Raw genomic sequence first — 15,644 nt, forward strand, 5'->3', positions numbered from 1 at the left:
TAGAGTTGTCCAACTGTTGCCTCAGTGTGACAGAGCGTGCAGCGGCGGCATGGGGGTTCTAGGCATTTCAGCGGCGGTGCTGAATGGCTCCGGCGCAACTTGCGTCGGCCCAAGGTCTATCGCGTGACCAGTGGCGGCTGCCGCTGGCACCAACTACAAATTCGGTTCACACTGTAAATATAGCTGTAAATTTTTTTTTGTTAGTTGTAATTTTTGTTTTATGGCATTCTTCTCCTGTCCAGGCTGTTTTAATGTCTTTCCTTCGGGCATGTCCTTTAAGAAAGGAAGAGCTTGCCACGTCTTCAGGTTAAGTGGACGAAATGGTTCCAAGTTTATTCGCGTGCATTGTGCTCAAGGTGGGGCAAGTGTGCGATGTTACCCATGAGTGGCACTTAACGGCGTCACCATGTGCACCTAGCAACAGCATAGAAGGGCTTGGAGCATCATAAAGTTTATCTTCACCCGCTGGCACGAAATATCTGACCTAATTGTAGGATTCTGCTCTTTTTAAGTTTATTTTTTGGTGAAACCAGAGGGTGTTCTTGTTTTCAGTTTTTACCTAAAATTAAGTTTCCTCGATATATCCATCAGTGTCAAGGAAATTCAGTTTCTTTTCTATTTAAGGAAATGACCTTTTTCCTTTTGCCAGATAACTTTTACATTAAACCTTCAACGTTCACTGAATGCCGAACAGGCTTCCGTTTTCGTCTCGGTTTATTAACTTCTACACAAAAAATTAATGAAATGTCGACTTTTTCTTTCTGCAAAACTGCAAAACAAGTTGCGGCGTAATTTTGACGGTCGTGACGTACTCTGGGACAGGAACCAGAAGTTCTCTCGGCAGTAGGAGAATGGGAGCGGCGGCGAGTTGGGGGTGCGCCGGTATTTTTACTGCGCTGATGGCACCGACGTATTTTCTGAATCGGCGCCTCATCGCCGCGATAGCCATGGACACATCGCAGCTTAGCGAAATTCAATGATATATGTTGCTCTACAGCGACAGCATGGGACTAGTCCCATACACCGGCATGACTGTTGGGAAATGCGGCGAGTCTTCCGGTGAAGACTCCAGAAGTCAACCAAACTGTTATTGTTTTTAAAAAGGCGGCCCGGCGTCAGTCGTTTGCAAAGCGACGTAGATGGAAACAAATTGCTGCGGCGTTTTTCGCGGCCTCGGAGATGCAGGAGCGAGTGGACGTTAAAAACGATACGTTTGAACTACGACAGTGTCAGCAAGAGCCACGTAAATACCTGTTCACACTCGGAGCGGACGCGCGCGTTTGATGGAAGTGCTGTATTCGCGCTGTTGGTGAGCGCTTCGGGACCAATCTTTTACGATTGCAACTCAATACTGACGTGACACTCGGCAAAGGAAGGTTGGACCGGCATTGCACGTAGCTCCCAGGAACTGTTATAGCTCGACAGTGACATGCAGTCGTGTCAGAATGAAAATGGTATACTAATAACAGAGTGTACATACCGTGTTACGAAGGTAATCCATACGGCGTTTATTTGAGCTCTATATCACACAATACAAGATAGAATCGTCGAGAGTCCCTTTTTGACGAGTGTTCGTCAACACTGCCTCGGAAAACAAGGGGAGGAGATTGACCTCACTTCTAAATCTAAAATTGAGGTTAGCGATCAAACTATAATACAGGAAGGGTCAACAAGAGTTGCGCGGGAATATTTCATTCAGCACGCCAGCCGCTCTTGGGCAGACGGTTTTAGCCAAGTACCGTTGAAGCAATGCTGTGCCGAGTCGGAGTGCCTGCTAGGCCTATCTGCCGAGCTTGCTTGGTCGGCGTCGGTAGATTCATAGCTGTTGTAGCTTTTCTCGGGTGTTTGTGGATCCAGCGTTCTTGTTCGTCGTGGTCTGTTTCAAGTACTTTTTTCTTGCTGCTTGAAGTCGGGACGCGCGAGAACACGTAGAAAAATAAACGTTCGTTGGTCGTTGCGGCCAAGTAACTGAATGACGCTGTTGGCCCTACTGTAGTTGCTTCGTTTACCACACGATAGACGTCGCTTGGCTCTCAGCATTATCAAATTTGACAATTTTCGTCACATCTCTAATTATGCTACAAAATGTGGATCTGACTATTATTTAACAAAACTTTTAGGAAACATTCGCCTGCTATTTATTGTTTATGATCGTGGTGCTGGTGAGGTAGGCTCTTACCCAATAGGCGACGTGGATTCGGCTGACGTCTGCGGTTCCGCGGATGCATCGCAGTGAAAAGGCAGAGAGCTTTCGAAGGAAAGAAGGCGCAAAAGAGTCCGGTTTTCTTTTAAAAGTTCCATAGCGAAGAATTTTTTTTTGCTTCCTATTTTTTGCGTTTTTGGGTTTCTTTTCACACCTTTTATGACGTGCGGTGGATGAAATTCGATTTCAGAATTGTTTCATGGTCCCTTTAATGTTTTTTGGGTTATGTAGAGATCACCATGTTAGCAAATATATTGAAACAAATTTTCATAGACAACATGTAGTAAACAATGCTGAAAATAAGTGCATATGCTTAGTTGAGCAATTGGCAGCGATGTTTGTCTCCAAAGTCCCATAATGCATGGAATATAGTATTTAAGGAATGATCATTTAGATTTAATTAGACAACATTAAACATTTTCAGGAAGTGAAGAGCGTATTGTTTGTTCATTTCCCAGCACTTGGCACACTGATGTCATGGTGTCACATGATAAATTTTTATGCTAAATTTAGCAGGTAAATCGATGTCTCAGTTTCAAGTCATGATGTCATGTCACCAATTTCCGCTGAAACTAGCATGATGCCATATGTGACATAATCTAGTGACATCTGTTTTTTTTTTCATTAAACTTGGGTCATACCTTGCAGCCATATACATGGTCACGTGACATAAGTTTTCCGGCTGTTTTGTGGGAAAATAAAAATGTTACATGACACTGATGTCACTTGTCACTGTTGTGTCAGAGGAGTGCAACTTCCTACCCGCCCATGGAACGCGAATTGGTAAACCCTGGGAGTCCGCAGCGCCATTTGAATCCCCTGGTATCCGGAGGGCTGTACGAAAATCAACATGGCGGCACAGCGAAACCAAAAGCGAAACCGTACGGCAGTGCCATTGTGCTTAGATGGATGGGTGGTAGCTTGCGCCACCTGAAGTCAAAAAATAAATATTGTAGTTTTTTTTTTTTTTTTTGCCCGGTTTTCGTATTGCTTTGCTAGGTTTCTGCTGCTTTGCGGCTGGTTTTCGTGTTTCAATGCTGGTTAATGTGCGTTGAAACGCACACAAGCCAGCACCGAAACGCGAGACCAGCAGCAAAGCAGCAAAAACCTAGGAAAGCAACAGAAGTGACACATACACAAAAAATATGCAATGCTTCTCCTTTTGTGCGTTCATTATTATTCAACAGGCACTAGAAAATGCAGGAGAAAATTCTCACTATTTTGAACACAAGAATAAAAAAAATGAACAACAAAACAGGATAAAACGCTAAGGTTACGTGCGACGAAGGTGATGATATGCGTCCTTGCAAAAACACTTCGCTAAATTTACATAAACTCTCTGTAGGTTCGTGATCCTTTTCGAGCTTCTTGGCGTATACTCACAAGCCTTGCGCCGTTCAGCCACAGGCGTGTAGTCTAGAAGAAAAAAAAAGTTGAATTACTTGCTTGATTGGCCTTTAGGTGCCTGACATGGTCATATGAAAACAGCAAGCATATTCTGTACCTCCTTTCAAAAAACGGTACTTCAAGTTCAACACAGCGACACTAAATACTCGTATCTCCTCTGTTTTTCTTCTCCTTGAGTTAAATACCTCCACGCTAAATTGACAATCATTTTGAATTTGATTATATAAATAAGCGTAAGTAAAGACCGACGACGGTGTCTTGCAACTAAAGGAAACTAAGCAATGAGGTTAAGAAAAACAGAAGCTCAGCTCTTTGGTATTAAGTCTTTGTCATAACTTTTATTCATTTTTAATATTATCACTTAGATTTAAGAGTGCATCACTGCTAAACGCAACGGGAAACCTGTACGGATCGCTCCATCACTCAGTCTCGGTTAATCGAAAAATATTTAGGCTCATTTTCACTCCTCGCAAACAGACGCGTGAATCGCTTACAACAGTCCCAAATAAACAGCTCTGCAAAATATTTACCATCTTCTGAAGTGAGCACATGTGCAGGGCTAGAAGCGCTGCGGCAATTGCGCCATTGTGCGCCAATCCACTTTCGCTGCGCCATCCTGCTGCCAAGCGCACATGTTGCGCCAAAACTAGCCAAACAAGTTTTTTTTTTTTTTTAATGCGGTATTTATTTATTGGCCACAGTGGTTTACTGTGTTGTGTTTGTTTAGGTAATTGTGAACCAATAGGGACTTTTAGCAAACCGTTACCGCGCACTACCGGAGGCTTTGCAGCATGATTCTAAGCACGCGCTCGAATGATACGGTGACCGCGGGGTGCGCGCTCTAAAGCGTGCTTCAAAGGCTCCAGTAGTGTGTGGTACGCGGTAACGGTTTGCCAAAAGGCCCTATTATTATGAAACCACCATACCGATGTGGTCGTGCCAACGGCAAGTAAGTCTGATCTCCGAAAAAAAGCACATCAGGGGTGGAACGGCTGCACCATTTGCGCCATTTTGCGTCAGACGCATTTGTCTCCGCCATCCTGCGCCATTTTGTGAACAACTGCGCCACAGCCAATACCTTGTGCCATTGTGCTCCAAATCGCACTTGCGGCGAAAAAAATTCTGTTTAATTATATTTTGTCTTGGTTTCGGTTTTTACCGACTCAATTGGCGACAATGAGCGCGTTTAGCTTGGTCGGCCTTGCAATTTTTTGTTCCGTTCATTTCCCTGTGTATCCCGAGTCGGAAGCGCGCGAAAAAACTCGGGGGTCGGATTCCAAGCGCTACATCACCTTCGACTGGATTCTTGTTTTTCCACCATAAGCGGTTAAGCAAGTCAGCCGAGGTGAGGTCGAGTCGTTAAGGCGTCAGATTGCCTGAGGCTCTGCGGCCGGGGTTCTGGACGTCAGCCAGTTGAAAACACATTAGCAAAAGATTCCTTTTAGTGCTTCATAGTTAGAAGTTGGAACCGCATTCCTGCAAGATAAATCGTGAATTGATTGAACTGAAACGCAGTCCGATCCGAAGCCTCGCCGGTCACCAGCTCTCACGTGAGCGGTAGATCTGCTCGGCTTACTTTAATCCTGCTCCGGCTCATCGCTTCGAATACGATAACTCCGTTAATCATAGTCTGCTGCTTCGACATTGAGTTGTACAATAGGATAAACTTGAAATTTGTTGCCCTGTTCCTCCGCACAACTGCACGTCCGTTGCTTAGGCACGTCACGTGGTTCGCACATATAGTTACCATGTCGAGCACGTGTGGGCTGTGCTATTAGCTGTGCTCGTTTGCATTTTGAGCAGCTGAAAGCCACTCAGAAAATATCAAGGACACTATTTTTAGAAACATGTGGTACTTGCTTTTTGGTTCTCACTAAGGCAAAGTTTTTGCCTCTGTTACACTGTTATCCTATCTGCCTAGGTACCTAACCACTCATGTTCATCTGTGCTGCTAAGCAGAATTGAAATTGCTCTCGTGCTCATCTGAGACACAAGCAGAAGTGCAATGAAAACTGATCTGAGCTGCTCCTAGCCTGCTCCAGAATGTAGTTTCAGCTGCTCCCAACCTGCTCCGAAACAGCTGTTTCAGCTGCTCCCGTGGCTGCTCCCAAGTACATTTCAGGAGTTCCACCCCTTTACATGCATAGGTCGCTTTGTCAGAGTACTCATCAGAACTCTGACAAACGATGCTCGATGCTTCGATGCATCGTTTCGTCATTTAGTTAAATTTTTTTTTTTTTTTTTTTTTTTTGCACAGCAGCTTTGAGCTTGATTGAATGTATTCGAAATACCACACACACGCATTACATCGCCGTAAAGTCTCGTACAAACGCCCGCCGCAAAAACTCGCACATCACGTTTTTTTTTTTTTTTGTTTTGTTTTTTTTTCTAATTGCGTTTCAAGGGGGCGGGCCCCATGCCTCTCCCGGGATCCGGTCATTTCGGTGCAGGACGTTTCGGTGTAGGACTTTTCGGTACGGACTTTTCGGTGTAAAACTTTTCGGTGCACGGACTTTTCGGTGCACGGTCTTTTCGGTGTAGCAAGCATAACCAGAGCTGGCAGTGATGTAATTACTGTAATGAAATTACAGTAATTTAATTACTTCTTCCAGTAATTAGTAATGTAATTCATTACTTTTTGTAGCAGGTAATTTAGTAATGTAATGAATTACTCCAGCGAGGGTAATTGTAATTAAATTACCTAATTACTTTTTCGCACCAGGCATATTTTTGTGTCCACAATACAGAAGAGCGCTTTTCTTTTTATTTTACTTTTCCTTTTTCCTCTACACCTTTCCAAAAAACGCTCTTCGGCCGCCGCTATGTTGCTGATACTAATGCGGCATGGTGCGACTCTCGCGCTCGCTATCAGCTAGACATTTTCTGCCACTCTCTTGAACTGTGAAAACCCGCTCAGCGCGATTCTCTACCTATGTTTTGCGGTTTTGCATTCGACGTTTTCTGGCCCCTCTTGAAAGTTTCTGCTTACTTTTTCTGATGCATGCTGCGTACCCTCTCTGTGTTATCTTCCACTGTGAGAAATGGGGCTGGTAAGTGCCTGCCATTCGAGCTTTTCTGCTCTACATTCTCGGGAAACGAAGGAGGGGAAGTAGGTCGAACTAGGGCCCCTGGTGGAACGGCCTCGACGCGATTTTGCGAACAATGACAACTGTTCTCCCCCCACCCAGAGATAATCCGCGTAGGGTCCTCAGTCATCTCCAAAAATAGTTGTCCGGGTTGGGGTGGGAAACGGATCAGTCGCGTGCGTTCCTCTGTCCATCGGTAAACATGCAACAGAGAGTTCTAGCTGTGTGCCATGAACTGTGTAAATAATGTAAATAAAGTTATCTGTAAAAGGAAGTTATCAATAGCTCCTTTATATTTTAAAGTATACAAAAGTAATGCGAAAGTAATGTCATTACTTTTAAAAGTAATTTGTAATGGTAATTAATTACTTTCTGGCTGTGGTAATTTGTAATGTAATTTAATTACATTTCAGCGATTTTCAGCAAAGTAATCAGTAATGTAATTTAATTACAAAATATGAGTAATTTGGCCAGCTCTGAGCATAACATCTGAGGCCAGACCCAAGATTTTAACTTGAAACATCGTTTATTCACAAAACACGTGCCATCAAAAATGTAGGATACATTACGAGCAACGCCTCTGAGAAATCGAAGAGCATGGTTGCGGTCATACTCTCTAGCGAGTGTCTGCAGGCGCTCGGAAGTTACGAAATATTACGTTGAAGTCACCGGGACTTCTGTGCTTCATATTAAGCGAGGCTACCATTTCAAGGAGAAAGCATGACACGCGACATTCGAGGCAGGAATGTTTCGGTCGCAACGTAACTTAACGTAAGAAAATGAGGCAGTGTGGATCAGCCTTTAGTCTACTATTAAAGGGAAGCTAAAACACTACCTAAAAAAAGGATTATTATGACTCTTAGCTAAATATTATTATTTAATAATAATTAACTAAGAGTCATATCCCATCATAGTGATATTACTTTATTCCATATACCAGTGGTTCTCAAATGGGGGTCCGCGGACCCTTTGGGGTCCGCGAAGGCATCCTAGCGGTCCGCGAAGCTCTGCTTCCCGGTAATAAAAGTTCTCTTTTATTAGACTGAAAATAAGCGTTCAAATTTTCGGGTAAATATTTTTGTGTATATTTCAGTAAGAGAAGTCTACTTCACACTAACCCTTAGTTACATCTATTGATTAAATCGCTATCATAATTAACCCATAATATTTCCTTCCCCTCACCTCGAGCGGGGTCCTCGGTCACTCCGCCGATCCACAGGGGGTCCGCGAAACATAAGTGGTCGAGAAACACTCCCATATACGATAGGGCCACAAAATACGCTAGAAATAAGCTAAACAGATTGATCGACTTCGCAGTCTTTCTTGCAATTTGAAAACTATCGCTATTTAATACTTTAGGCTAACAACACTCTCCTTCTCTTTGAAGCAGTGCTCTTTGTCGTATTCGAACCCTTCGTGCAGAAGTTTGGACCCTCCACGTTTACTTCGGAAGTGGACCGTCATCCTAAAGCTACCATCTTGACTCAGCCAACATCATATGAAATGGGACGATGACATGCAGATGCCGCGCTTTTGTACTCGTTTTCGGACAGTAGTTATCGCTGTACCAACGTTCCTGGCGCACCAGAAGGTTTTGTTTCTAAGCGGACATTGCAGATAACGAAGTCTATGGTTTGGGGTTGGTTTGAGGTTCTTGGAAGAGAACAAAAGATTGTGTTCCGGGTGTACCTTTTGTTTATGTCTTTAGTGCTAAATCTAGAGGTTTTTGTGAAGGCTTTTTTTTTATAAGCGGACCTTGTAGATAACAAAGTGTGTCGTTTGAGGTTGGTATGAGGTACTTAGAAGTCAACAAAAGATTCGTGCTTATCACACTGTTTCTGTAACTGCATAATGTTCGGAAAAACAAACGAGGTAGCTGTGTTTGACACGTCACTGTTTCGTACCTTATCTTTTCGGCTTTATTTCACCCCACTATTTTACACCACTCTAGGGTAGTTTAGAAATATGATCCTCGTTTTCCTTTGTGTGTCCCCGTTGCACTTCTTTTTTTATTTCCTAGTTTAATTTTTGGAACTTTCCAGTAACTTGAAAGAGTTTTGCCCTTTTGTGCCCCCTAGCGTAAGTGTTCAAAGTAGTTAGTGGCTTGAAAGGATTTTGACCAATTCACTGTTGGTGCCTTCGATAAGGTGTGCACGCTTTGCTAAGGTGTCATAAAAAATACGTTTCAGAAAAGCCCGTGCACCGAAAAGTCCGTGCACCGAAACGTCCGTACACCGAAACGTCCGTGCGCCGAAACGTCCGTGCGCCGAAACGTCCGTACACCGAAACGTCCGTACACCGAAACGTCCGTACACCGAAACGTCCGTGCACCGAAAAGTCCGCACCGAAAAGTCCTACACCGAAACGTCCTACACCGAAATGTCCTAGACCCGCTTCCCCCCCCCCCCCCCCCCCCCCCCCCCCCCCCCCGAAATCTTCCTGGCAGCCTGGTAGTCAGGCGCTGTCATCGCGCGACGCAGCAGCGGCTGGTTGCACTATCTCTCCACGGGGCGCGGTGCCGCCGGGGCCGAGATGCACTCTGATAGCAAACCGAAACTTAAACACCCTTCGAATTTGTGCGGTTTTTCAGAAAGCCGTAAAATGCTTCGCGTGCCTTCTATCGTTCTGCAATTTGTTGATTTAGTGTTTTTCGATGGTGCTGAGCAATTTTCTTATTTAAAACATGCCCTTAGACACAATATTAAAAAAGTTAATTACGCAAAAATAATTAACAACTTAATTATCCCGGACTTTCATATTTTTATAAATGGGCCCCTGGCCCAGGACCAAAACGCCACAAGCCTTTTTTTGTTGCAATGAGTAGTTTTCACAGGAGCGATTTGGCCTGCGTTCTTTGAAACACCCTGTATATATATTACACCTTTCCAAGAAACACTTGACCCCAGGGGCAGCAAACCGTTTTCAAGCCCAGTCAGTGGGATTGAGGCTAGACTCCCACCGGCGTCTCTGCTAACCCTAACCGAGTGGACTGCGATTTCGATAGGCGCAGTTTCAAACACTGCTGGCGGCTAAATTCTCGTCTTTTCCCGCTGTGTTTTGTGTTTCATGGTGCACATATTTCCCCGAGGTCACTAAAAAAGCATTGTACCACATTTGGAAAAAAAAGAAGCAATAAAAACCTATACACTATATTTGTTCGGTACGTTCACGACAGAACGAATGCGACTGGAATGTATAGTTCTAGTTTTTCTTTGTGTGTGTTTTTTACGATAAGTTTTGACGGTGCCGCGCGTCAAACGACAAAGTGCTTAGCTGTCAAAAATAAATTGCAACAGAAGAGAGCCGAAAGGCATGCATGTTTCACGCTCACAAATTACGTGTTTACCGATGGACAGGGCACGGAAATACTATTTAGCAAGTCTTAACATTCGAACGATATATTGTACGTACCACACAATGCAGCGTTATCTGAAAAGAATTTATCTGAGAAAGATCTCAAACAACAGTTACAGTCGACGACAGTCATATCTTGACGATCGGTCGCAATCCAAGATGGCTTCGTTTTAGGGTACGTTTTGGGGAGAGCTTCCTTTTTTCACAACAGCACCAAGGCAAAGGAACGAACGCGACTGACCCGTTTCCCACCCCAACCCGGACTCCAATTCACTATAGGTGGCGCCACTCGTTATCCAAAATGGCGGGTTTAGTGAGGGTTGGAGATGCGTGCCGCTCCTGAGCCTGTCTAGTGTGCTGGCTTCACTGAGCGACACAAATTATTTCTGGTAATACGAGGAAGCTAGGGTGTTATGCGCGCAGGCCACCTCTTTACCCTGAAAACAAGAACGGTGTTTAGCTTAATATTTACGCCCGGAGGCACGTTTTAATTCTAGAGCGAAACCGAAACTAACCTCTATCTTGGATTTAATTTCTCGGTATATGTTTTAATCAGATTCTTTCATAACTCAAGATGTGTCTCACACCGTAATTATTTATTTCAAGAAGTTGTTCGCCGAAACTTTTGTCTCTTTAAAGACATAAAGTCCGGCTCTTTCATACGCCTTAGAGATAACACAGAATATTATTATTTGTAAAAAAAATCCGCTGATATTCGTGCGTTCTCGCTGCCTTTTCTCACTCAGATAATTGTCATCTGAAATAATGAACTGCGGGCCTTTCAATTGGTTTTGGGGTATTTCGATGATTAATTGCTTTAAAATTTTGCCCAGCATAAGAATAAGACGATAAATCCAATTTATACAATATGTTCACAAAACGCATGAATGCTAGTGAGAACGCTGTTCTCAGTAGAAAAAACTAAAAGAAGAAATCCGAGTCAGCTAGGCAGCTGAAGTGTGCATGTTTTTTAAAGCAACGCGGGACGCATAGGAGTTTATGTTGCATCCAGTGTTTGTCTATCTTGATAACGATGTCAGAGTTTTTCATATGTTAAAAAGAAAACAAAATGGTACCTTTCAGGAAAGACAATGGTTAAATGGCAGATTTTTGTGATGGTAGCGTTAATTGGGGGCATACATTGCCGCGATTCGTATTAATAATAATCTAAATATCAAAATTAAGATATTTTAATACGCAAGTTTTCAAGCTCTAAGTTAACTGGTTGTTATGATCTAATTTTAAACGCGCGAACAAGTATGACAATTTAAAGTGGGCTAATTATCATCACTGGTGCCAATTGCAGCATTTTCAAGTACCAAGTTATAAAATAAATATAGTCTAAAATCAATGAACATTCTAGCTAATGTAAGAAATTCATGTAAAATTAGATTAATTGAGGGTTCTATCAAAGTAGCGACTTTTGACAATCGGCAAATTTTCCAAAGTCGCCACCAATATCCTTCCACACCTCATTCCCCCTCCCTCTCCCCCCCCCTACCCCCCCCCCCCCCAAAAAAAAAAAGATTTTTTTTTTTTTTTTAATTATTAATCTTTTCTAACATTTATTTACTTTCGTATTTACGCGCCTCGTTTTGCCCATCTCAGCCTTTCCAGTTCGAAGGAACGCCTACCTGTTGCAAGCCTGCTCACAGCACGTTTCGTTGGCGTTGGAAGCCGGTGAAACAGTAGTGAGTTTTAGTACTGCATATACGAGCAAGCGCTGTGTGTTTGCGTTAGCTTTGCGTGTTCGACGCTGCGCGTGCGTGGAGCCCAAAATCGGGGGCTCGAATCGGAGCACGGCAACGACGCGCTTGCGATACGTGGAGCTCGCCACCCTAACGCAAACGCACAGTGCTTGCTTCCATACGCGATACTAAAACTCTCTAATAAAGTATAATCCATACCGGCTGCAGCACTATGTTCGGACAGTGAAAGAGTGTTGTTTGCATTCGGAAACGGACATTTGGCGAGCCACGATCGCGAGCAGTTCAGCCGTGCCCGCTGAGCAGGAGAATCGGGGGACCCTCACTAGAGCGCTTCCCGTTTCCGCCGCGCGAGGGCGAGCATTGAGCTGGAGACGCGAATATTTGGAGATGGCTGTGGAGTCTACGCGGATTATCTCTGGGAGGGGGAGAACAATGTTTGCGTCGAGGGTCGTTCGACATCTTTCACCTCCTTCGTTTCCCGTGAATGTCGAACAGAAAAGCTTGAATGGCCGGCTTTTACCAGCCCCATTTCTCAAAGTGGAAGATAACACAGAAAGGGTGCGCAGCACACATAAAAAAAAAAAATGAATTGGAAACTTTCAAGAGGGGCTAGAAAAACGTCTAATGCAAAAACATAAAAACGTAGGTAGAGAACCGCGCTGAGCGGGTCTTCACAGTCCAAGAGAGTGGCAGAAAATTTCTAGCTGATAGAGAGCGCGAGGGTCGCACCAGCCGCATCAGCAACATGGCGGTGGTCTAGGAGCGTTCTTTTTTTTTTGGAAAGGTGTATACACACACATGGTGTTTTTTTTTTAAGCCCTACAGATTTGTTTTAAAAAAAGCTGTGAAAGTTACACTTACGCGGTTTGTGTAGGTGGGTTATACTGCCAGGGAGACATAGTATAAGGGGCTAATCGTAATGATCAGTCGGCTAATTTATTAAAATTTGTTGAATAACTTTCTAATTAATAAAAATAGACATAAGGTTTCAATTATAAACTTGCTCAGCGTCATCTAAAACCATTAAATCAGTAATTTTCAGAAAGACTGAGCACGTGAGGAGCGTAGTAATGTACTAAAGTTACCACTCGTGGAACAGGTACAAGGCTGGGGCTAGATGAGAGACGGAGAAATCGCGCGGGCACCTTACCGCAACCGCTAGTCCTGTACCTGCTCCACGAGTGTTAACTTTAGTGCACTACTACACCTCTCGCGCGCTCAGTCTTTCTGAAAATTACTGATTTAATGGTTTTCAATGATGCTCAGCAAGATTCTAATTGAAACCATGTCTCTATTTTCATTAATTAAAAATTAGTTAACGAATTTTAATTAATTAGTCGGCTGATTGTTACGATTAGCCCCTATACTATGTCTCCCTGGCCGCATAACTCACCTGCACAAACCTCATAAGTGTAACTTTCACGTCTCTTTTTAAACAAATATGTTAAGTTTAAATCATAAAAACATATATATATATATATATGGGAGGTGAGGTAAGATTGACATAGGCAGCCGTAATATTGTGAATGGATTGAGGTGAGAGCGATTATTGAATTTATTGTATTAAATTTGCCAGCTCTTTCCCTTCCCCTAACTTTAATGCAATAAATGCAATAATCCCTTTGCCCTCTTCGTTCATAATATATGTATATGTATATAATGATTGTGCAAAGCATGATAACAATTCTTTCCACCACAGTCCTGCAAATCGCTGATTGAGAGCCTCTGCTAGCTTTAATAGCAACAAACAAAATGCTATTCTGTGCTTAAGAGGTTAGTGGTAATGTATTATGTTGTGGACCCGTTTGAAAGCTGTGGAGGCGCACTTTGCTAGGGCAGTACTACTGCTAACCTGCGGGTTTTAATGTGCTGCACGGTCTGATTTAATAAATAGACACTGGTACCACAAAAAAAAAAAAAAAAATGGCACAGAACTGTTCTTTGTTTGTGCGGCTCAAAATGTTTAATTTTCCTGATACCAAGGTGCTCCAAAGCGAGATTTTCACCGCTCCAAAGGGGGAGTTTATGTGATACCAATTGCTCCAAAACCTAAAATGGCTGGACCGCCACTGCTGAAATAAAAAAGAAAAAAAAAATTAAACCATCAGCTGAAGCAGAACTACATAATGACTGCTTACTTCTAAGACATTTTGCTATTTTTGTATATTTTCCTACTGTGTCCTAATACACATGAGGCCTTGTAGGAGCGGGAGCTGCACTTTTGGGTGAGGCCAGCTGCGCACTGAAACCTACCGAAGACATCCATGTCACCAGAAATCGGCGTAGGAGCGTCAGCCATCTGGTCACCCATGGTGATGAGCAGAAGTACCAGTGCCCCCAAGCCTTTTCTGAGAGATCCAGCCTGATCCGCCATAGTCGAACACACAGTGGTGAGAAGCCATTTAAGTGTAAGCTGTGCCCCCAAGCCTTTTCTGAGAGATCCAACCTGATCCGCCATAGTCGAACACACAGTGGTGAGAAGCCATTTAAGTGTAAACTGTGCCCCCAAGCCTTCTCTAATAGTTCCCACCTGATCTGCCATAATCGTACACACAGTGGTGAGAAGCCATTCAAGTGTAAGCTGTGCCCCCAAGCCTTTTCTGAGAGATCCAGCCTGATCCGCCATAGTCGAACACACAGTGGTGAGAAGCCATTCAAGTGTAAGCTGTGCCCCCAAGCCTTTTCTGAGAGATCCAGCCTGATCCGCCATAGTCGAACACACAGTGGTGAGAAGCCATTTAAGTGTAAACTGTGCCCCCAAGCCTTCTCTAATAGTTCCCACCTGATCTGCCATAATCGTACACACAGTGGTGAGAAGCCATTCAAGTGTAAGCTGTGCCCCCAAGCCTTTTCTGAGAGATCCAACCTGAACCGCCATAGTCGAACACACAGTGGTGAGAAGCCATTTAAGTGTAAACTGTGCCCCCAAGCCTTCTCTAATAGTTCCAACCTGATCTGCCATAATCGTACACACAGTGGTGAGAAGCCATTCAAATGTAAGCTGTGCCCCCAAGCCTTTTCTGTGAGATCCAGCCTGATCCGCCATAGTCGAACACACAGTGGTGAGAAGCCATTTAAGTGTAAACTGTGCCCCCAAGCCTTCTCTAATAGTTCCCACCTGATCTGCCATAATCGTACACACAGTGGTGAGAAGCCATTCAAGTGTAAGCTGTGCCCCCAAGCCTTTTCTGAGAGATTCAACCTGAACCGCCATAGTCGAACACACAGTGGTGAGAAGCCATTTAAGTGTAAACTGTGCCCCCAAGCCTTCTCTAATAGTTCCCACCTGATCTGCCATAATCGAACACACAGTGGTGAGAAGCCATTCAAGTGTAAACTGTGCCCCCAAGCCTTTTCTCGGAATTCCTCTCTGATTCGCCATATTCCAACACACAGTGATGAAAGGCCATTTAAGCGTAAGCTGTGCCCCCAAGCCTTTTCTGAGAGATCCAACCTGATCCGCCATAATCGAGCACACCATTGTGAAAAGTCATTTAAGTGCTAGCTGTGCCCCAAGCCCTTGCTCAGGATCCTCATCTCGGAAGACATAAGACCGGTGAGAAGCCATTTAAGTGCAATCTGTGCCCCAAAGCCTTTTTTTTTTTTTTCTCAGAATTTCATCAGATACGCGATAATCAAAACATTTTAGCAATTGACTCGGTTGGGAACCGATTTTTAAGTGTGCTCAGCAGTGGTTTGTGATCTCGAATATAACCTTGCTATATTGGGGGACAACGTTTTTTGACAGTGCCGTCAAAAGTACTGGCACACATGCCCTCTCTCATTTTTAGTGCTGATCAAAGCTATGCTCGCGCTCTCCTTTGAAATTTCACGAAAGGCTGTCGCCGAGTATAGTCGATATGCCACACACCAGCCAGCAGGTTT

At 43.8% G+C, this 15,644-nt stretch overlaps 1 protein-coding gene across 6 annotated transcripts in view; it reads left to right on the top strand.

The window, feature by feature from the left end:
• LOC115308773 (zinc finger protein OZF-like) overlaps positions 1 to 15,377 on the top strand; it is a 72,311-nt gene extending 56,934 nt beyond the window's left edge. For all 6 annotated transcript variants that reach the window (XM_029966846.4, XM_029966843.3, XM_029966845.4 and 3 more), the window contains one exon: positions 13,964 to 15,377. In XM_029966846.4, coding sequence (XP_029822706.2) covers positions 13,964 to 15,264 — 1,301 coding nt within the window. In that variant the 3' untranslated portion in view covers positions 15,265 to 15,377. The remainder of the gene's footprint in view (positions 1 to 13,963) is intronic.
• The last annotated feature ends 267 nt before the right edge of the window (positions 15,378 to 15,644 follow it).

Source organism: Ixodes scapularis, unplaced genomic scaffold, assembly GCF_016920785.2.
Source record: "Ixodes scapularis isolate PalLabHiFi unplaced genomic scaffold, ASM1692078v2 PGA_scaffold9__187_contigs__length_104089568, whole genome shotgun sequence".
NCBI classification, from domain to species: Eukaryota; Metazoa; Arthropoda; class Arachnida; order Ixodida; family Ixodidae; genus Ixodes; species Ixodes scapularis.